Genomic DNA, 19,926 nt, shown 5'->3' with positions numbered 1-19,926 from the left:
GCTTGGCTGCCTATTCATTCTACATGTATGTCATAAATACATTTATAAAGTGTCTGTTTTAAGATTTTGATATTCACTGTGGTAACTGTGAACAGCTTCACAACTTGATTACTGAAAACACATTTGCTCATAAAAGTCAACTCTTAACTTAGGAAAAGGAAGTAACTGAAGACATAACCCAGCTTAACACTGTCTAAATTTAAATTCTACTGATTGCTCCCCTTACCCCAGTTCCTGAAGGTACAGTCATAGCTCAGTTTTGGATTAGAGGAATGATATCTGGGCACAATTTGGGATGTAAGGTTCAGTCTTCACTGGGCTGATAATGAATTCTAAGGTGTCTTCTGACACTCTCACTGTCAGAAGCAAGCTTGCTGTTGTACTCTTCGCATATGATTTTTTTGGGGTGGGGCTGGGTTTTAAACTCAGGGCAGAGCTCTGTAACTTGAGCCCTACCCCCAGCCCTTTTTGTTTTGGTTATTTTTGAGACAGAGTCTCACATTTTTTTTCTTGCTTGGTCTGGACCAGGCTTTTCCTACTTATACTTCCTGCATAGCTGGAATGATTGGCACATACCACCATGCCCAGAATTTTTCATTGAGATGGGGTCTCATCATCTTTTTGCCTAGGTGGGCCTTGAACTGTGATTCTCCTGACTTTGGCCTCCTTAGTAACTGGAATTACAGTAGTGAATCACTGCACCTGGCCCACATATGATTTTTAAAATCTTGACCCATGCTTAGGTGGAGGAAGGATGTACAGCAAGGAAGGGTCTGAAGCCTCCAAGCTTTGGCACAGCTCACTGACTTAACATTGCTTCCTTAGGCCTAGTGCTAAGACCTGGAGACCTCAGTGTTACCCTCCAAGAGAAAAGCGTCCTAAAGGTAGTGAGAAATGACCTTGAAACAACAGCCTGCACACAAGGCAGTCCTAATTGGGATACAACCACCTATCCACTGTCAGTTTCGATACCGTGGGATGTGTGGCCCTCAGGACTTAGGGTTTACTTGGGGAAGAGGACAGCCCTCTCCTTTGGCTAGTGGTGAATTTACCTTCCTTAATTTCAAAGCAGTGGCCCCATTCCTTCAAGGTGATGTACTTATCCTTGTTGGGGTCACACTCTTCAAAGAAGCGAGTTATGCAGTGCTCCATGGGCACCAGGGATGCTCGCAGTGGGGCGAGCTCTGAATGGGTCAAGACCCTGCAACAAGATAAGAGCAGCCTGTTAGCAGAGCAGCTTGCACGTGGAGACCTAAGTCTTAGAATCATCAAGAACGTTTTCCTTCCCCAAGGTTGTTGTACATGCCACATAAATAGGACACAGATGAAAATCTGCAAGACAAATAAACAATTTGTGAGTGAGGCTAACAGCTTTGGAGGTATCGATCGCCAAGGTTTCTCTCCTCACTGGCAACTGCCTTCCTTCCAGCAGATAGGTGTGTATAGACATGCAACCTCGTTCTTACCCCTTGGCTGGACTTGATTGTTCCAGATGTAGGCACCTGTGTCAAGTCGGGGCAATCAGATTATCTCTGGAAATTTAGGATCAAGAATGAGAGGACAGTCTCTGTGGGAAGCTGGAACTTAATATGTAAACTTGGGGGTTATGGTGTACTTGTACTGTGTAATTTTCTTTGACTGTGCCGGGGTTTGAACTCAGGACGTCATGCTTGCTAGGAAGTGAGCTACCACTTGAGTCACTCCACAACCCTTTTTGCTTTAGTTATTTTTCAGATGAAGTCTCATGCTTTTGCCTGGGCTGGTCTTGGACCATGGTCCTTCTACCTAGTTAGCTATTGCATAGCTGGGATATAGATATCTGCCACCACGCACAGCTTGTTTGTTAAGATGAGGTAGGGCTAGGCTGCCCTTGAACCCCAATCTTCCTAATATTCACCTCCTGAGTAGCTGGAATTACAGGCATGCACACCCTGGCTTTGCTTTAGTTACTTTTCAGGTAGGGTCTCGTGCTTTTGCCTGGGTCACCTTTCAACTGCAATTCTCCTACCTCTGCCTCCTGAGTAGCTGGGATTACAGGCATGAACTAGCATACCTAGCTTCTTTTTTGAGATAGGATCTCATTAATTTTTTGCCTGGGCTGGCTTCAAACCATGATCCTCCCAATCACCACTTCCTGTGTAGTGGGGATTACAGATGTATGCCACCACATTCAGCCTCCGAAAATAATTTTGTGTTTAGACTCCTAACTATGAATGTTATTTCATTGTTCTAAAATGGAACTGGGAAATTTCCCAATTCTGTTTTGCTTTCCATTTTGCATAGATATTATTATATCCGAGAGACCCAGTGAAGTGGGGACAAACATTTTTTACCTGTCCTTGGGATGTAGGTCAAGTTCATTGAACTGCCAGTGCACAGGGTACACATACATATGGTAGTTTTTCTTAAAGTCCCTTAAGAGAAGTTCAATGGGATGATCCCCAGCCAAGAGTCTCTTTTCATCCAGGTAAATTTTCTTGACCTGTGATTAAGAAGGGAGATGTCAGAGCATCAGACAAGTGTAATGGAACCGTCACTTGTTAGCTTTACTGGAAGAGAAACGATAACATGTCAGAGAAAAACTTCTCAGCACATCATGCCCAGCACAAATTAAATGCCTCCTAATCAATACCATAGCTTTTCTTTTGTCTACAGAGAATAACAGCTGATGTAAGAAACGGGTGGTTTTTCAAAAGAAATTGAAGTCTTTTTTGATCTTTTTGTTTAACCAAGAAAATCTTGACTGCATTCCTTAAAACAGTGAGAACGTTTTAATTAAATGGGCTTGAACTGACTTAGGCAAAAGTTTTGATTAGTTGGTGAAAGTCTTGCTCCTTTCCCAGCTGGCATATTCCATCCTAAACCCTCTCTGTGTTCCCACTTGGTGCCTTCTCAGGCTCAGCTTAACCCTGCTCTGTTGCTGGTTGATCCACCGCTGCTGCAACCCTACTGTACTCCAGGCTGTCTGTCCTGTGGCAATGAAGTAAGGATGGAAGATAGAAATTACATAATGAGCCATGCTTATGAAACTCTCAGCTCGTGATGTTGCCTAGCAATCAGATAGAATGACCCTGCACCCTGTTCCCATGACCACATCCACTAACTTCCCTCTCCTTTACCAGCAATGAACTTTCCATAATGCTGATCTCAGCCCTCTATCATCTGGCTGGAGCACTTACTGAAGAGCGTCCTCTAACTGTTGAGCACATTCTCTGTTCTCCACTAATGCTTCCTTCTTCACTGGGTCTTCTGCAGAAACATATGAATGTCTTCTACCATCTTCCATTGGTAGATGGCCTCCTGAACTCACTTTCCTTCCAGTTTCTACTCCATTTCTCTTCAGCCCCTTACACCAACACTCCTCAAAAGTGTTGGCTATCCTTGCTGTTTCCACTTCCTTTCTCCCTTAGGGTCTCCCTATGTAGCTGGGGCTGGCCTTGAAATCATGATCTTCCTGCTTTCTGAGTGACCCACCACACGTGTATCCTATTCTTTCTTGAGCCCTGTCTACTTAGGCTTTCCTCTCACAGATTCAACCCCATAGAAACAGTTCCTGTCAAGGTCAGGTATGATAAATCATATAGTTGTTTGATAAATCATTTAGCAATGCTATAGCATGTTTTATGGTACCTGACATATCTTATGCAAATATTTTCTGATGTGATTATATTTGCGTATTTGCATTCATGTTTGTATTTGTATATATTTTTATACAAATATATATACATATATATACACACACACACATGCTTATTTCTTTAGAGTCTGTCTTTTTTACCTAAATGTAAGCTTGTGAAGGCAGAGCATTTGGCTCATTGCTGTATCTCCAGTACTTACATCAATTCCTGGCACCTAAGATACACTCAGTAACTACCTGATGAATGAATTTTCTCTGGAAACTTCTGGGATCAGTATTTATTCTGTACTTTTAAGTTTTATTATATTACTGACATTGGGAGTAATGGGCTTCCTTTTATCAAGCATCTATGTTTGGCTTATAAAGGCAAAAACAAAAAACTAGATTGAAGAAATACATTTGGGCCTGCTGTAGTTTGGATAAATGTCCTCCAAAGACCTATGAGTTTAGGCTTGGTCCCCAACTCAAAGCAGTATTGGCAGGTAGTAAAACCTTTAAGAGGCATGCCTTGCTGGAAGTCCCCTAGTCATATGGGGGCATACCCTCAGAGGAGATATTGGGACCCTGGCTCCTCCTTGGTCTTTCTTTGTTTCCTAGCAACTTGCTCTGCCTGTGCTCCCTGCCATGAAGTGTTGCCTCACTGCAGGTCCAAAAGCAACAGGGCACATCAGCATGAACTGGAACCTCCAAAACTGTGAGCCAAAATAAATCTTCCCTCATTTTAAGTTGCTTTATCTCAGGCATTTCATATAGTAATGGAAAGTTGACTGACACAGGGTCTCACTATGTAAATATTGAATTTATGTTAACTTTGCTCAATCACAAAGAATGAGTTAAAGAGCAGCTTTCAGGTCACTGCCCCTTTGGTAGGGTGGGGTAGTTTGGTAGTATCCCAAACTGGCACAAATAGTGATCACTACTAAAATGTTAACCCAAGCAGGCGAATCAGGTGTGGGGATGAAGAGGGGGCTTCTGCCACTGTGCAGAGGTATGTAGCACCCCTATAACACCTTTTGTCCCTCAGGCCCTATCAACAGACAGATAGCAACCCATGGATGGCATACTTTACTTCTCTGCTTCTCGTTTAGATATCCAGCGTGTTTAGGGTTTGGTTCATAAAGCTGCATGAGGATATTCTTGAGCCAGTCTCTCATCCGTAGAGGAAACTGAGCCACTTCGAAGTCTGTACAAATAGGAATAGCTGGAATAAACAGAAAAATATTGTGATCTTTGGGCTTATATCTTCCTTATGGCAAATCCTCACAAAAGGAGCTTAACAACTTCTGGAGGCTGACAGAAGTTCACTGCCCCAGGATCACAACAGTGGTCTTTAACTCTGGTGGCCCAGCAGAACTGCTCAGGATGTTTTAAAAATGCCAGGTCCCATTCAAGGAAATTCTGACTGGATTGGTCTAGATTGGGTAGATTCTGGGCAGCAAGATGTTTTAAAAGTTCCAAAAGTAATTTTGGTGTTCAGCTAGGGCTGAGAACCAGGAAGCTGGAATGTAGAAGTGGAGGGCGCTGTGACCAGAGGAAAAGGTAGGGCTTAGCTTACACCATGGTAGCAAGTAATGCTAAATCTCTGTGGCTGAAGAAACAAAAACGTGTTCTGACCTGCTATAAGCCCGCTGCATGTTGGCAGGAGGGCTCTGCTCATCACAGTGACCCTGGGCTCATCTGTTGCATCTACCATCACAACACAAGGCCTCAGGGTGTGCAGTGGCAAGGGAAGAGGGCGTGGGGTTCTGGACACTAGTTCTTATGTGCTTCTTCCCAGAGCACACATGGGGCCATTTTGCTCATTTCAGTGGGCAAAGAAAGTCATATGACCACATCTAACATCAAGAGGACTGACAGGTTTAATCCTCTTGTGTCTGGGAGTAGAGGAGAACTGGAAACACAAGTGGGTGCTGTGAATGTGGAGAATCACTTATCAGCAAGGAGAGTCAAACACAATTGAGAGCATCCTGGGAAAGGAAGACAACTTTGAGAAACTTCTGGAATAATATGTTGTTATAAAACTTGGCAAAGACTTAAATTGCAAGGGCCAAAAATTCAGCAAAATTCCAGTATTTCATCTCGACTTTTGTGTGGATAACATTACTATAGTGTTTCTGAGCCCTGACTGTGTATTAGAATTGCTTGTCTAAGTTATGAAAAAACAAAGCTAGGGTTCCAACCAAGTCCGATTAAATCACAGTCTCCTATGATAAGGCCTGGGAATTGTTCTTATTGCTTATCTTTCCAGTTGATTTAAATGTGCAGCATGAGTTCATGATTACATTAGCTTCCTCTTGTTTGCTTATAAAGGAGTCAGGCATGTACAGATTCACCCCAAACCCTCCCAGAAATGGTAGGTGTCAGGCATGATGGCATCTTACATTTGCAGGCTCCAAAATAATCCAGCTGCAGTTGGTGCCCCTTTTTTGTGCCCTCTAGTCTGCACTTAGTAGCAAACAGATGACAGGAGCTTGCATAGGTCTGGTTGTCAGTGCCACAAGTCTAGAAAGGACAAAGAAAGAGTAAAAATAGAGGAGATGAACCTATTAGGCTATAATACATATATACATGGAAATGTCACAAGGAAACTCTCTGTGTAGCTATCTTAAGCAAATAAAAACATCATTTTTCTTCTTTTTGTAAAATTAGAAAACAGGAGGGCAGAACAGTGCTGTCTTTGGGGGGGGGGTTGGCACTAGTAGAAGGGTGAAGGATGTGGGGAAGGGGTGTAGGAGGGTGAATATGATACAAATACTGTGTACACATGTATGTAAATGGAAAAATGAGACCTGTTGAAACTATTCCAGGAATGGGGGGGAGGGAGGATAAAGGAGAATGATGGAGGGGGTAAATTCAAGTATGATATAGTTGCTGTATTGTAAGAACTTTTATAAGTATCACAATATACCCCCAGCACAACAATAATAAAAAATAAAAGACAAATGAGATAAAACACTGATAGAGCCAAATGCTCACTGAAAAACACCCTGCTCCTGAAAGCTTGTGGGATTTTTGAGAAACAGTGCTGTGCTAAAGATGTGGTCAGATAGGTGAGACTATTAATATTGTAATCTTCTGATTTGGAACCAAAAGATTAAACTACATCAATGGCAGTGACAATTTAACTCCAGGTAAGTTCAGTAAAATGAAAACTGCAGATGTTTCAAGGACAGAATGAGCTTTGAAATGAGTTCCACAGCCCAGATGGCGTTACTGCGTTTTAATAGCAGAGTTGAAATTCTTTGGTTGGGCTGGCATTTGCTCCTGCTCAATATTACTTCAAATATTAGATAAACTGTGGATCTGCTTTTTAAAAAATTTCAATTGTAAACTATTTTCATTCAAATTATGTGCTTTTTGGGGCATCTTGGGAACTACTTTGTCGAACACTTACTTGGTCAAGGAGTTTTGCTGGAGGACAAGTCACTGGATCTTGACAAACACAGTGGGGTTTTCCCTGTGGCTCTGTCTTGCAGATGTGTCCTCTTTTACACTGGAAGTTCATGCAAGAATCTAACAGAGAAGATTGGAAAGGGAACATGGACAAAGTGAAACTGAATATGTTTCATTTTCATTAAAAAGGCAGAAAATTTGAAACCTTGGAAATTTGAAAAATTCAAAGTAGGAAGCTACTAGAAACTGCTTTGATTGATGTGCTAATTTCCAGATGGAACCTTCTGGCATCAGATTTTGCATGAGAATTTAGATTTCTCCTTGGAAGGGCTTGTATTAGAGATACAAACAGAGAAACTTTCTCTTCTTGGCCTGCCTGAGATGGTGCAATGCTGTGCAAATTGGTCAGAAGTTAAATAAGCCATGAGAATTTTGCTGGGTTGAAATTAAAAATGCCTATGATTGATTAAAAATGCCCTCAATTAAGTATGGGATCGAAATTCATTAGTAACTTATAGATTTGAGAATGAATAAGGTAAATTAATTCTACCTTAAGACTCCCAGCTTTGCACTAATATCTCAACAGGACTCAGTTTATAAACACACTGACCTATGGTTTATTAAATATGCACTAGAAAGATCAACAATTTATGGGAACATTTCCTTGAGGAGGCCTGGGGAGAGAGAAATTTCTGTCACAAAGGAAGGGAGGGACAACCCCAAAGAGGCAGAGTCCATCTCTGCAAACAGTCACAGACAGCTTGGTTAGGGCATACTCACCAGCACTGTGCAGCCTTGTGCTGTCTTCATTTGAAGTGTCATTGTCATTTGATGAGCTCTCGGCCTTCTTAGCCTTTCAAATAAAAAGAACAGAAGTTAGGAAAGCCATTACTTGGTATATATTCACACAGTGTATGCCTTCACAGAGTTTTTCATGCACAAATAATGTCAGATCTCAACAAGAGAGGTTTACAGTAACCTTTGGAGAACATCAACCTTTTCTGTCTTCACCAACTGAGTTCGCTGCTGTATCCCAGGGATTTCTTACTGTGAGTTAGGATTTCCCTCTTGGGTTTGGGAAAGCACAGCAGTATGGTATCATCTTGTGATTCTATAGTGAAGACAAGGCTGTATCAGTAATCTCTTGTAAGTTGTTAAAACTTTCTTAGAATTTTAAAGTGTAAGAAAACACCTGGCAGCAGAATTCTCAGTATCTGAGATTACTGACTCACCTAAAGTCATGCCAATTTCCCCTGGTAGGTGGCTGCTGGGGTTTTGCATAAAAGCTCTAAGTGATTAAACAGCCAAGTAAAAATACACTTCCCTTGCCCTCCACTGCAGCTTCTGGGTTCCAGTTGTGTTATGTGTTTGCTTGATGAAGTAATACCTTAATCTTTGTATCCAACTCAATAAACATTGTTGGCTTCCTTAGTATGTCAGAGGCATTTGTCACACGTTGATGATTTAACTGCAATTGAACATGGCACTTGCTTCAAGACACTTGAGCTGCAGTTTTCAGTGTCCCCCACTTTTCAGATCTGTTATAATTTATTCCCACTAGTCCCAGGGCCTTTTGACTACTACTCTCTTCATTTCCTGGCCTGGAAAACCATGGAAATCTAGTTGGTTTGCTGAAAGGACAGACCCAAAGAGCTGGGGAATTAATACCCTTTAGGAACTCCCAGTCAAAATGACCACCCAGTTCCTTCATTCCCCAAATGGAATCATTCTTAGGAATTTTCTTTAGATGGTTTAATTATGTTCTTTTTATTAAAGCTTTCTTTCCATGCTTACAGTGTTTCTCCACTCTTCTATCATTGCCCACTGCACTTCTCAAAAAACTGTCACTTGAACCCAAGTTTCCCTAGAAAGGAACTCAAATAAAGCAGGTGTTTTCAATCTAATAATGGATATGGACAGAAAAATAAATAATTATACAGGTTGAACATCACTAATCTGAAAATTTGAAGTCCTAAATGGTCCAAAATCCAAAGTATTTTGGTGGTGACATGGCACCACAGGTGGAAAATTCCATACTCAATCTGATGTCTTGGGTCATAGTCAAAATGCAGACACACTAAAACTATTGTGTAGAATTACCTTTGGGCTATGTGTATAAAGTGTATAGGAAACATAAATGAATTTGATGTTTAGACCTGGGTTCCATTTCTAAGATATCTCATTATGTGTAAACACATATCCCAAAATGTGAAAAAATATGAAATCTGAAGCACTTCTGGTCTTAACCACTTCAGATAAAGGGATACTCAGCCTATAATATGTTTTAGCAATGTACTGATAGAAATACACACAGGAGACTGTGAATGTGCACAGAGAAAGTCCATTATTGTAAATAATCTTACCTCTTGCTCCTCTCCAGCCTCGCTGGTACCTCCATTGTCATGCTCATGAGCTCTTTCTTGCTCAGATTTGAGGTAATAGGCAGTAGATTGACTTCTTTCAGCCTCTAAAAAGTCCTCTCTTGGGATGAAATAGTCATCACTTTCAATGTGCCTAGGGTCATCATTATCCCTGTCACTGTTGGCCCCATGATGTCTAGGTGTGATGTCACCATCATTAGTAGGTTCTGTGGGAACAGTCTTTTTATCCATGTTCTTGTAGTTGCCAATAACTTCAAGGTCACTTTTTCCTTCTTGGTTCTGCCGTTTGGTGTCTTGAATGTGCTTATTGCTATTTGATGCATGGTCCTCTTCCATTTCTGGATTGGTGTTATCTGCTTGCTCTTGGTTACCCTGCTCAAGTTCATCCTTCTGCATCTTGCTTATTTGAGTTGGTTGGTTGGAGTCTTCCAAAATATCATCATATTGGTTACTATCTCCCTCCTGCTTGCTGTTAGAATGCTCCCTGGAAAATTCCTTTTCCCTTTCTTGGTTATTAATGGGAGTACCAACTTCCCCTGGCTTTTTTTCCTCTTCCTCTTCTCCATTGGGAATATTTGAATCCTGCTCTTGGTTTCCTTCATTAGTTAGATCTTGGCTATGTGAACTGTTCTTGTTCAACTCATGATGTGAATCATTTATAGGTTGTTCCTGGTTTTCCTCTTCCTTTGTGATATTTTCTTGTTGGTTAGAATCCACAAAGGAACTTAAAGCAACAGCAGGGACATCAGTGCTTTCTGGGAATATTTTCTTTTGAGGTTCAGTCATATCTTCTTTTAGGTCCAAGGTACCTTCACTTGGTGTATACTCCAGATTAACACTTAGATCACCATCACCATCCTCCTGATCCTTCACTCCCAGCTCTTGGCTGTAAGTCTTGTCCTGTTCTGCTGACTCTTCATGATTTTCCTCTTCTGACCTTTGTATTGAAGATTTTTCATCCTTAAAAGGACAAAAGTTTGTTCTTGAAACAAATGTTACCATATTTACAATGCCTAAGCTAACATTAAATAGTCATCATTTTCTTTATATATTTTCACGTAAGTGTATTTATGTTCTTTACATTCTGTAGCCACAGGTTTAATCTGAATTTTATAAAATTGAACAATCATATAGCACCTCAGCCCAAGGAGTAAACTCATTAGTCTTCATACTTTTAGTGATTAGAGGCAAATGATGGGATCATCATGTTTAAAAATATTAAGCTATGAAATGAATAGAATAATGTCTTTGACCATGCCCTGATACTGAGTTCTTTGTTAAAATAAAAAATTATATTGATATTGTGATGTTACTTTTACCTTATGGTCAGAATGGGTTTCTGTGTATTCTGCAACTTCCTTTTCATTTTCTGCAGCTTCCTCCCTCACCATGGGGATGGCAGTATTGTCGGGAGTCACCAGTGTTTCATCAGTTGGTTTGGAATGGTCAGATAAAAACCTGGCACTTGTCTGAAAGAATTAAAAACTTGTTAATGTTATATCTAAATGCTAATTTTTAAAATTGTTAGTCACTCTTTTGTTATCCTCATTATTGGTAGCAATATACTTCATTTATAACCTCAACGAAGAGGTATTAACTAGAATTTTTGAGGACACAGGCAAATATCCTGAATATAATGTTAGGTGAAAGCAGAACTCCAATTATGTTTAAGAAAAAGTAACATAAGTAGATACTGGGTGAAAACAAAACAAGAAATGATTTCAATAATGATTATCTTTGAACTTTGGAGTTATTTTCATTTTCTGTTTTTCAAACTTTTACAAAGCATTATTACTTTGTATTTTTGAAAAATGCTTTTTAGTAAAAAGTTAAAGTCAAATAAAATTAACTATAAGATGTAATATTATATAATGCCTTAGTTTAACATTTAAATATTCACTAATAATTCACAGAAAAGGTTATAAAATTTTTGACTACCTAGTTTAACATCTATCATGAACTGTTTTATAAAACCAATTTAATATAGAACTAATTCAAAGATTGTGTGGAATAGGGCACCAAGCTAGTAGGAAAAGGCAGTTATGAAGTATTTCAAGAAGAGCAATGGCTGTGTCTATTTCTGGCAAGACTGGTGATGTAGATGAAGAGTTGGGCAATGATGCATGATGAGTAAGTTGGATAACTGGACTTGGAGGTAAGGGGGCTAAGTCTTGACTCTGTTATTTACTTTCTATTGTGGTTTGACGAGTTGTTAATCTCTACCTTGCTATCTATTTCACAATGTGAAGTGAGCAGAAATAGTTAGATAAAGTTATGTACATAAACTGTTTTGTAAATTTTGAGGAGTTATCCAAGTGAAAATTATTATTCTGAATAGTAATTCATATGGTGGTAGTAATATGAACTGCCTAATATCTGGGGCAGGTGTTCACATTGGACCTTTATCATGAGGTGCTGCGGAGCACCAGATTGCAGACATGTCCAGGTGTAAGGATAAAACTCAGGTTCTATTTGGATGGACTCATTTTTATTCCATCAGCAAGTCCAGTAGTACTGACCATGTACTATAAGGAAAGCCATACAGTACAGGACCTAGTTCGGACTAGGTCTGCTCTTTTGCTTTTTATCCCTTTTTCAGTTAAGAGGATTAATAGTCTTTGAAAAAGTTTCAAAGCAGTGTAAAGGAAGGGGAAAGGAGAAAGAAAACTGTTAGCATGGTGACTGTTTTGGTGAATTGCTGACAGGGGTATCATGGAAGGCAATTGAGGGTGTGTGTGTGTGTGTGTGTGTGTGTGTGTGTATTAGGCTTGTTAGTGGGTGACCCCTCTCTCTGTTTGCTCCCCTCATCCATTTTATGCCCCCCATAGGAAGAAATGCAAAAAGTGATAGCATCTCATCTTCCTCCCTCCCTCCCTCCCTCCCTCTCTCCTTCCCTCCCTCCCTTCCTCATTTCCTTCCTTTCTTCCTTGGTATGGGGGTTGAACTTAGGGCTTTGTGCTTGCTAGGCAGGTGCTATACCACTTAAGCCATCTCGCCAGCTCTTTTTTCTCTGGTTATTTTCCCCCCTCCCCTCTGGTTATTTTTGACATAGAGTTGCATTCTTGTTTTTTGCCCAGGTGAGCCTGAACTTGGACCCTCCTATTATGCTTCCTGCCACCACTGAGATGACAGGCACATGCAATAATGCCCAGAACCATTGAAATGGGGTCTTGGAACTTTTCTGTGGAGTTGGCCTGGAAGTATAATCCTCCTGATCTCAATTTCCCACATAGCTGGCCTTGAACCAAGATCTTCCTGATTTCAGCCTCCCAAGTAACTAGAATTACAGGTGTGTTTTTTTCATAATTATCTGTTAATTAAAATTGTATTTTATCTGTATGCCCACATTCATATTTATTTCATGTGACCCCCTGGGAATCCATTTGGAATTTCCCAACCACTCAGAATTCACTTACTTCTGGAGAGTTCAAGCAGATAAGAAAGATGATAGAAGGTAGACCATAGAAGCTTTTTAATAGGTTAATCCTGTGGAAGATATTTAGCTTTGCAGCATTTGACTTGGTCTGCAAAGAACAAACTGCCCCAGAAAGGAAACATCTGGCATGTGTCTATATGTGGGCATGCTGTTCAAACATTTGGTTCAAAGAGACTTTTGATGCCTATTTATAAAACCACAACCATTGCAAAGGCAAGGCACATTTTCAGGAGAAAACAATGGTTCTGTGGGAACTCCTTTCTGTGTTAGTTTGTCCCACTTTTGTAATTTCAGAATACAATGTGTAATTTCAGCTGGATTAGCTCCACACTACTTAAGCATGATTCTTAGAGGTGATCATACATTCTCTTTTCTAAGAACTGCCTGATCAGGGTGGCATGGAATTTGTTTTTCTTAATACAAATGTTAACCAGAAGCAGCCACCAGTTATCCAAAAAGCAAGGACAGACTCTGATATTAGAGAGGAAGGGACACTAGAGAAGTTTCTTTATCTAATTAAAGGAGGTTGATTCTTACATTTGGTTAAAAAAAAAAACAATAGCAGAGATCTTTTGGCTTAATTAAATATGACATGGATCATTTGGAGGACATTTGAAGTTATCATCCAAGCCATGGTCCCAAAAACCCTTTCAGGTTGTTTTGAGGTGGCTGACATGGTCTTGAGTGATCTGATTTGCATGTAACAATTTTATTGTTTGTGACTGGTGGGGCTGGTTATTTGATCATAAGGTAGAGATGTTCCAGTCCTGTTTATTTTCAGCATGCTTGCTTGGACAGCCCCCCAAACATGAGTTGGAAGCCAATTTATGATTGGCGTAGCATTTCTGGTCCTTAACTCATTGATTCTTGTTTTTATTACATACTCTCCAAATTTCTCAGTCAGCATGTATTTCATTTTGAGAAAATGCAGGTGAGGATACATTGTTTGTGCCACCTTCTCCTCTACCCCCCCCAACACCCTGCTTCTAGGCAGAACATGTTCTGCCCTCTTCTTCTCTGATTTTGTAGAAGAGAAAACATAAGAGATAGTAAGAAAGACATATCATTTTTGCTAGTTTGGGATAAAGATAACTATACAGAGAGCTATCTTCCATGCTCTTGTGTATTGCAACCTACATTGGTTCATCTCTACCAGACTTCTTCACTACTTTCTAGTCCCCTTCCCATAGTTGCCTCTGCCAGTTTAAGATTACTACATTCACTTCTCTACAGTGAACACATCAACCACATTCAAGTTTTAGGTTTCCTTCCCTTTCCCTATTCCTCCAGTGTGCATTCTCCCCTTAGTGTGTGGCCCATGTCCAATAATATTACTGCATTTGTTTTGGGTATATAATCCTCATATGAGGTAGAACATGCAATTTTTGGCCTCCTGAGATTGGCTAAATTTACTTAAGATGATGTTCTCTAGTTCCATCCATTTATTTCTGAAAAAATATTTTTAAATACTATCATCTTTTGATTTTTTTTTAGTCATGCATTCACTGCTTGGGAAATAAAGAACAAAATTGAAATAAAAAAAAATCTCAAGCTACTGTATAAGAAATTTTTGTTTGCTTGTTTCAGACAGGGTCTTGCTATGTAGACCAGGCTGGCCTCATACTCACTATCCTCTTGTCTCAGCCTCACAAGCACTGGGATTATAGGCCTGAGCCACCATGTTCTGTTCAAGTATATTTTCTTCAGAATGGAAACTTTCTAAACTAAATGTCAAGAGGAAGAAAGGAAATTTACCGGGATTGCAGCTGCAGTTCCCAATATGTAGAGGAAAAAGAGCACTGTCTTCATGCTTTTAGACCTGTGAACCAAGAAGATAATTTCAGTGAAGGGTGATTTTCTTAGCAGATACTGACCTTGATATTGTCTGAGTGGATTGACACAGCTGACAAGGCAGATTAGTTGTTTTTTCCTTGTGAAAACTGTTCCTTGATATTTTGGCCCAGGAGACCTGCATTCAACTCCAGCACTGTTCCTAACTGTCCGAGTGACCTTGAGCAAGTCATTTATCCTTTCTTAGTCATGCTCGTGCAATGAGCAATGAAGAGGTAATTTAGATGATCCTCTTAGTCTGAAGTTTTAGGATTATCAACTGAAAAGAATCTATGAATTTTGTGAACCACCACAAAATGCTACCATATTTCCCTTTAAATTATTAAGCCCTCTAAAATATATTCTATGATTATTGTATTAAAAACAGAATATTTTATGCACAGGATTTAATGTTTTGAGTAAATATTCAAGCTTTCCTTTCTATTTCTATTATGATGATAACTTAAAGTATTTTATCTCTAGACAATGCTAACTGAAAGAATCATTGAAAAATATAGTTTCTTTCCTCTGTATTCCACAATTGAACATTTAAAATGATGTGAGGAGAGGTGATACAGTCTCCATAAGTGCTTGATAAATATTTGCTTGTGTAATGTTTAAGAATAGGCAGAAGGGGATTCCAAGATGGCGGCTAGAGGGAGGAAGCAGAAAGCGTGCCTCCTAAAGTAAAATCTTGAAGAGATGCTGGAGATACACCTTACAGACAAAACCACCAAGAAGAGGCAAAACTTCGACTCCTCCATACCACCAGCCTGTGCATACCATCTCCACTTCACGTTAAACAGAGAAACCAGGAGGGTTTCCACACCGCCACCAGATGGCAGTGCCCAGATGGCTTGGGAAAATGTGGACCACAAGGTGAGCTAAGTGATACATGGTATTCCCACAGACAATCCTGGGCCAGAACAGCATAGTCCCCTAGACAGATCAACCTCCACCCAGGGAAAAAAAGAGAAACTGAATAATAAGCAATAACAAAAAAAAAAAGACATATAGCAAAGAATGTAGGGTGCCCTGAGCCCTGAAGAGTGGGGGAGCAGCAGCACACACCCAGCAACCAGGAGCTAGAAAGCTTGTAAAAGTGTTGGTGGGAGGAAAACTCCACAGGAGAAGGGGGAAGACCCTCTTCCCACATGAGCTGTAAATAAACAAGCTGGCCTGAGAAAACAGGTGCAGTGTCACCTCCCCCAGTGTGCTTGAAAAGGGGAAGGCTTGTAGTAGAGGCTCGCACACAGGAGAACTCTGAGTAAACAAAGCCAGGTGAGTGATAAGCTCATCTCAGTCAGCAACAGCAGACTGACAGCAGTGGGCAGGCAAGCCACAGCCACAGATAGCCATTCACAGAACTGTCTCCAGACTCTTTTTTTTCTCTCTCCCTACCTTTGAAGAGAAAACAACCAAACTACACCTGCATGCTGAAAAACTTACTGAAACTGTATTGCATTTGAACTTGGGACACTTTGTGGGTTTTTTTGTTTTGTACTGTTTTAGTTTTTTTCCCCTTTGAGGAGACAATGACAGAACTACTTCTGACTCCATCTCCAGGATTGGAGGCTGAAGGACGAATAACAAAATTATTAAGACTGAAACTTTATTGCATTTGAATGTGGATTTTTAAAAATATATATTTTATTTATTTATTTATTCATTTATTTATTTTTTATTTTTATTTTATTTTATTTTCACTCCTCTCTCTGTCTCTCTAATGCCTGTTCAGATTACTGTGGAGTAGTACACTGTCTCTCCCTGTTTATATCTTTGAACCTTTTTTTGTTTGCTTCTTTCTTTTGTTTTTTTCTACTTGTTTATTTGTTTTTCCCTTTTTCTTTAACTTCTTTGCTTTCCATCTCCTTTCACCCTTGCATTCTAAATATCACCAGTGTTATTATTACAAGCTAGAAAATATTTTTTTTATTGTCTTATTATTCATATGTGCATACAATGCTTGGGTCATTTCTCCCCCCTGCGCCCACCCTGTCCCTTACCACCCACTCCACCCCCTCCTTCCCCCCTCTACCCCCTCAATACCCGGCAGAAACTATTTTGCTCTTATCTCTAATTTTGTTGAAGAGAGAGTATAAGCAATAATAGGAAGGAACAAGGGTTTTGCTACTTGAGATAAGGGTAGCAATACAGGGAGTTGACTCACATTAATTTCCTGTGTGTGTGTGTTACCTTCTAGGTTAATTCTTTTTGATCGAAGCTTTTCTCTAGTTCCTGGTCCCCTTTTCCTATTGGCCTCAGTTGCTTTTAAGGTATCTGCTTTAGTTTCTCCACGTTAAGGGCAACAAATGCTAGCTAATTTTTTAGATGTCTTACCTATCCTCACACCTCCCTTGTGTGCTCTCGCCAAGCTAGAAAATACTTAATTGCACACAGTACAGGGACAATAACAACACCAAGGGCAATGATGGGAAGACAGAAAAAACAGGGAAACCAGTTTCCCCACAGCAAAAAATTAGTACAGGAACCAGAGGGAAATGAAGAAAACAGATACTCGGATCCAGACTCCAACAAAATGAAGATAAACTATGCCAAACAACCCAATGAAGCCCACAAGAATAATCTAAAAGAAGAAATACTACAGGTACTCAATGAGAATTTTATAGAGATGATACTGGATATGGTCAACCAAAATGTGTAGGAGACACTCAAGAAATTCCAAGACAACAAAAATAGAGAATTTGAAAAAGCAAAATAAGAAATAAAGGAAATCATAGAGCACTGTATAAACACCAAAGTGAAACAAAGAACATGATTAATAAAGAGATAAATGAACTCAGGACAAAAATAGACAATATTAAAGATGAAATGACCCAGGATATGGAAAACCTCAGAAAAAAGAATGAAACAGAATTGCAAAGCAAAATGGAAGGCCAATCCAGCAGAATACAACAAACAGAAAATGCAAGAGGCCTCCAGAATACCAAACAGACCAGATCAAAATAGAACTGCCCCACAACATATCACCATTAAAACAACAAGTTCAGAAGATAGAGAAAGAATATTGAAGGTTATAAGAGAGAAAAACAAATAACATACAAAGGTAAAACCATCAAAATCACAGCAGACTTCTCAACTGAAACATTAAAAGCAAAAAAAGCTTGGGGTGAGATCTTCTGGGAACAGAATGAAAATAACTTCAACTCCAGGATACTCTACCCAGCAAAACTATCATTCAAAATAGATGGAGCAATAAAAGTCTTCCATGATAAGCAGAAATTAGAACAATATGTGACCACAAAGCCACAACTACAAAAGATTCTTCAAGAGATTCTGCACACAGAAAGTGAAATCCAACATAACCATGAAAGGGCAGGCAGCACCAAACTACAGGAAAAGAAAAAGCAAGAAAGTAGAGAGTAACCTCAACTTAGGTACACAAAATCAAACCTTCAATCAACTAAGACAACTAAATGACCGGAAACACCACATACCTATCAGTACTAACACTTAATGTTAACGGACTTAATTCACCCATCAAAAGGCACCGTTTGATGAAATGGATTAAAAAGGAAGATCCAACAATTTGTTGCTTATAAGAGACCCATCTCACTGACAGAAATAAGCATAGGCTTAGGATGAAAGGCTGGAAGAAGATTTACCAAGCCAATGGCCCCTGAAAACAGGCAGGAGTAGCAGTACTTATCTCTGACAAAGTAGACTTCAAACCTACATTGATCAAATGAGATCAAGAAGGACATTCCATACTAATAAAAGGGGAAATAGACCAAATGGAAATAGCAATTATCAACCTATATACACCCAATGTCAATGCACCCAATTTCATCAAATATACCCTGAAAGACCTAAAAGCATATATTAACTCCAACACAGTGGTTGTGGGAGACTTTAACACCCCATTATCATCAATAGATAGGTCATCCAAACAAAAAAATCAATAAAGAAATCCTAGATCTAAAATATACAATAGATCAAATAGACCTACTTGATGTCTACAGAACATTTCATCCAACTTCTACACAATATACTTTCTTCTCAGCAGCCCATGGAACCTTCTCCAAAATAGATCATATCCTAGGGCACAAAGCAAGCCTCAGCAAGTATAAGAAAATAGAAATTATACTATGCATTCTATCTGATCACAATGCAATAAAACTGGAACTCAAGAACAAAAGTAAAGACAAAAAACATGCAAACAACTGGAAACTGAATAACTCATTACTTAATGAATAATGGGTCATGAATGAAATAAAAGAGGAAATTAAAAAGTTCCTGGAAGTCAATGAAAATGAAAACACAACCTACCGGAACCTATGGGACATAGCAAAGGCAGTCCTGAGAGGAAAGTTTATAGCCATGAGTGCATATATTAAAAAGACTAAAAGATCCCAAATCAATGACCTAATGATAAATCTCAAACTCCTAGGAAAACAAGAACAAGCAAATCCCAAAACAAATAGGAGAGAAATAATAAAAATAAGAGCTGTAATCAATGAAATAGAAACCAAAAAACTATACAAAAAATTAATGAAACAAAAAGTTGGTTTTTTGAAAAAATAAACAAGATTGACAGACCCCTGGCAAACCTGACTAAAATGAGGAGACAAAAAACCCAAATTAGTAGAATCAGGAATGCAAAAGGGGAGATAACAACAAACACCATCAAAGTCCAGGAAATCATCAGAGACTACTTTGAGAACCTATATTCAAATAAATGAGAAAACCTTAAAGAAATGGACAGATTTCTAGATACATATGATCATCCAAAACTGAACCAAGAGGATATTAATCACCTGAATAGATCTATAACACAAAATGAAATTGAGGCAATAATCAAGAGTCTCCCAAAGAAGAAAAGTCCAGGACCTGATGGTTTCTCTGCTGAATTCTATCAAACCTTTAAAGAAGAACTGATACCAATCCTCCTTAAACTGTTCCAAGAAATAGAAAGGGAACAAAAACTGCATAACACATTTTATGGAGCCAGTATTACACTTATTCCAAAACCAGGCAACAACACCTCCAAAAAGGAGAACTATAGGCCAATCTCCCTAATAACATTGATGCAAAAATCCTCAATAAAATAATGGCAAACCAAATTCAACAACACATCAAAAAGATCATTCACCATGACCAAGTAGGCTTCATCCCAGGAATGCAGGGGTGGTTCAAAATACGAAAATCAATAAACGTAATAAACCACCTTACCAGAAGCAAAGACAAAAACCACTTGATCACCTCAATAGATGCAAAAAAAGCCTTTG

General features: G+C 39.3%; 1 protein-coding gene across 1 annotated transcript in view; it reads right to left on the bottom strand.

The window, feature by feature from the left end:
• Sparcl1 (SPARC like 1) overlaps positions 1-19,926 on the bottom strand; it is a 50,594-nt gene that overhangs the window by 12,880 nt on the left and 17,788 nt on the right. Inside the window, exons 2-10 of the mRNA XM_020165496.2 lie at positions 14,603-14,666; positions 10,731-10,880; positions 9,394-10,371; positions 7,811-7,883; positions 7,032-7,150; positions 6,019-6,139; positions 4,702-4,838; positions 2,334-2,482; positions 1,053-1,201 (exon numbers count right to left, since the gene is read on the bottom strand). Coding sequence (XP_020021085.2) covers positions 1,053-1,201; positions 2,334-2,482; positions 4,702-4,838; positions 6,019-6,139; positions 7,032-7,150; positions 7,811-7,883; positions 9,394-10,371; positions 10,731-10,880; positions 14,603-14,656 — 1,930 coding nt within the window. The 5' untranslated portion in view covers positions 14,657-14,666. The remainder of the gene's footprint in view (positions 1-1,052; positions 1,202-2,333; positions 2,483-4,701; positions 4,839-6,018; positions 6,140-7,031; positions 7,151-7,810; positions 7,884-9,393; positions 10,372-10,730; positions 10,881-14,602; positions 14,667-19,926) is intronic.

Source organism: Castor canadensis, chromosome 9 (genome assembly GCF_047511655.1).
Source record: "Castor canadensis chromosome 9, mCasCan1.hap1v2, whole genome shotgun sequence".
Classification (NCBI taxonomy): domain Eukaryota; kingdom Metazoa; phylum Chordata; class Mammalia; order Rodentia; family Castoridae; genus Castor; species Castor canadensis.
This window is presented reverse-complemented; position numbering and strand designations above follow the sequence as displayed.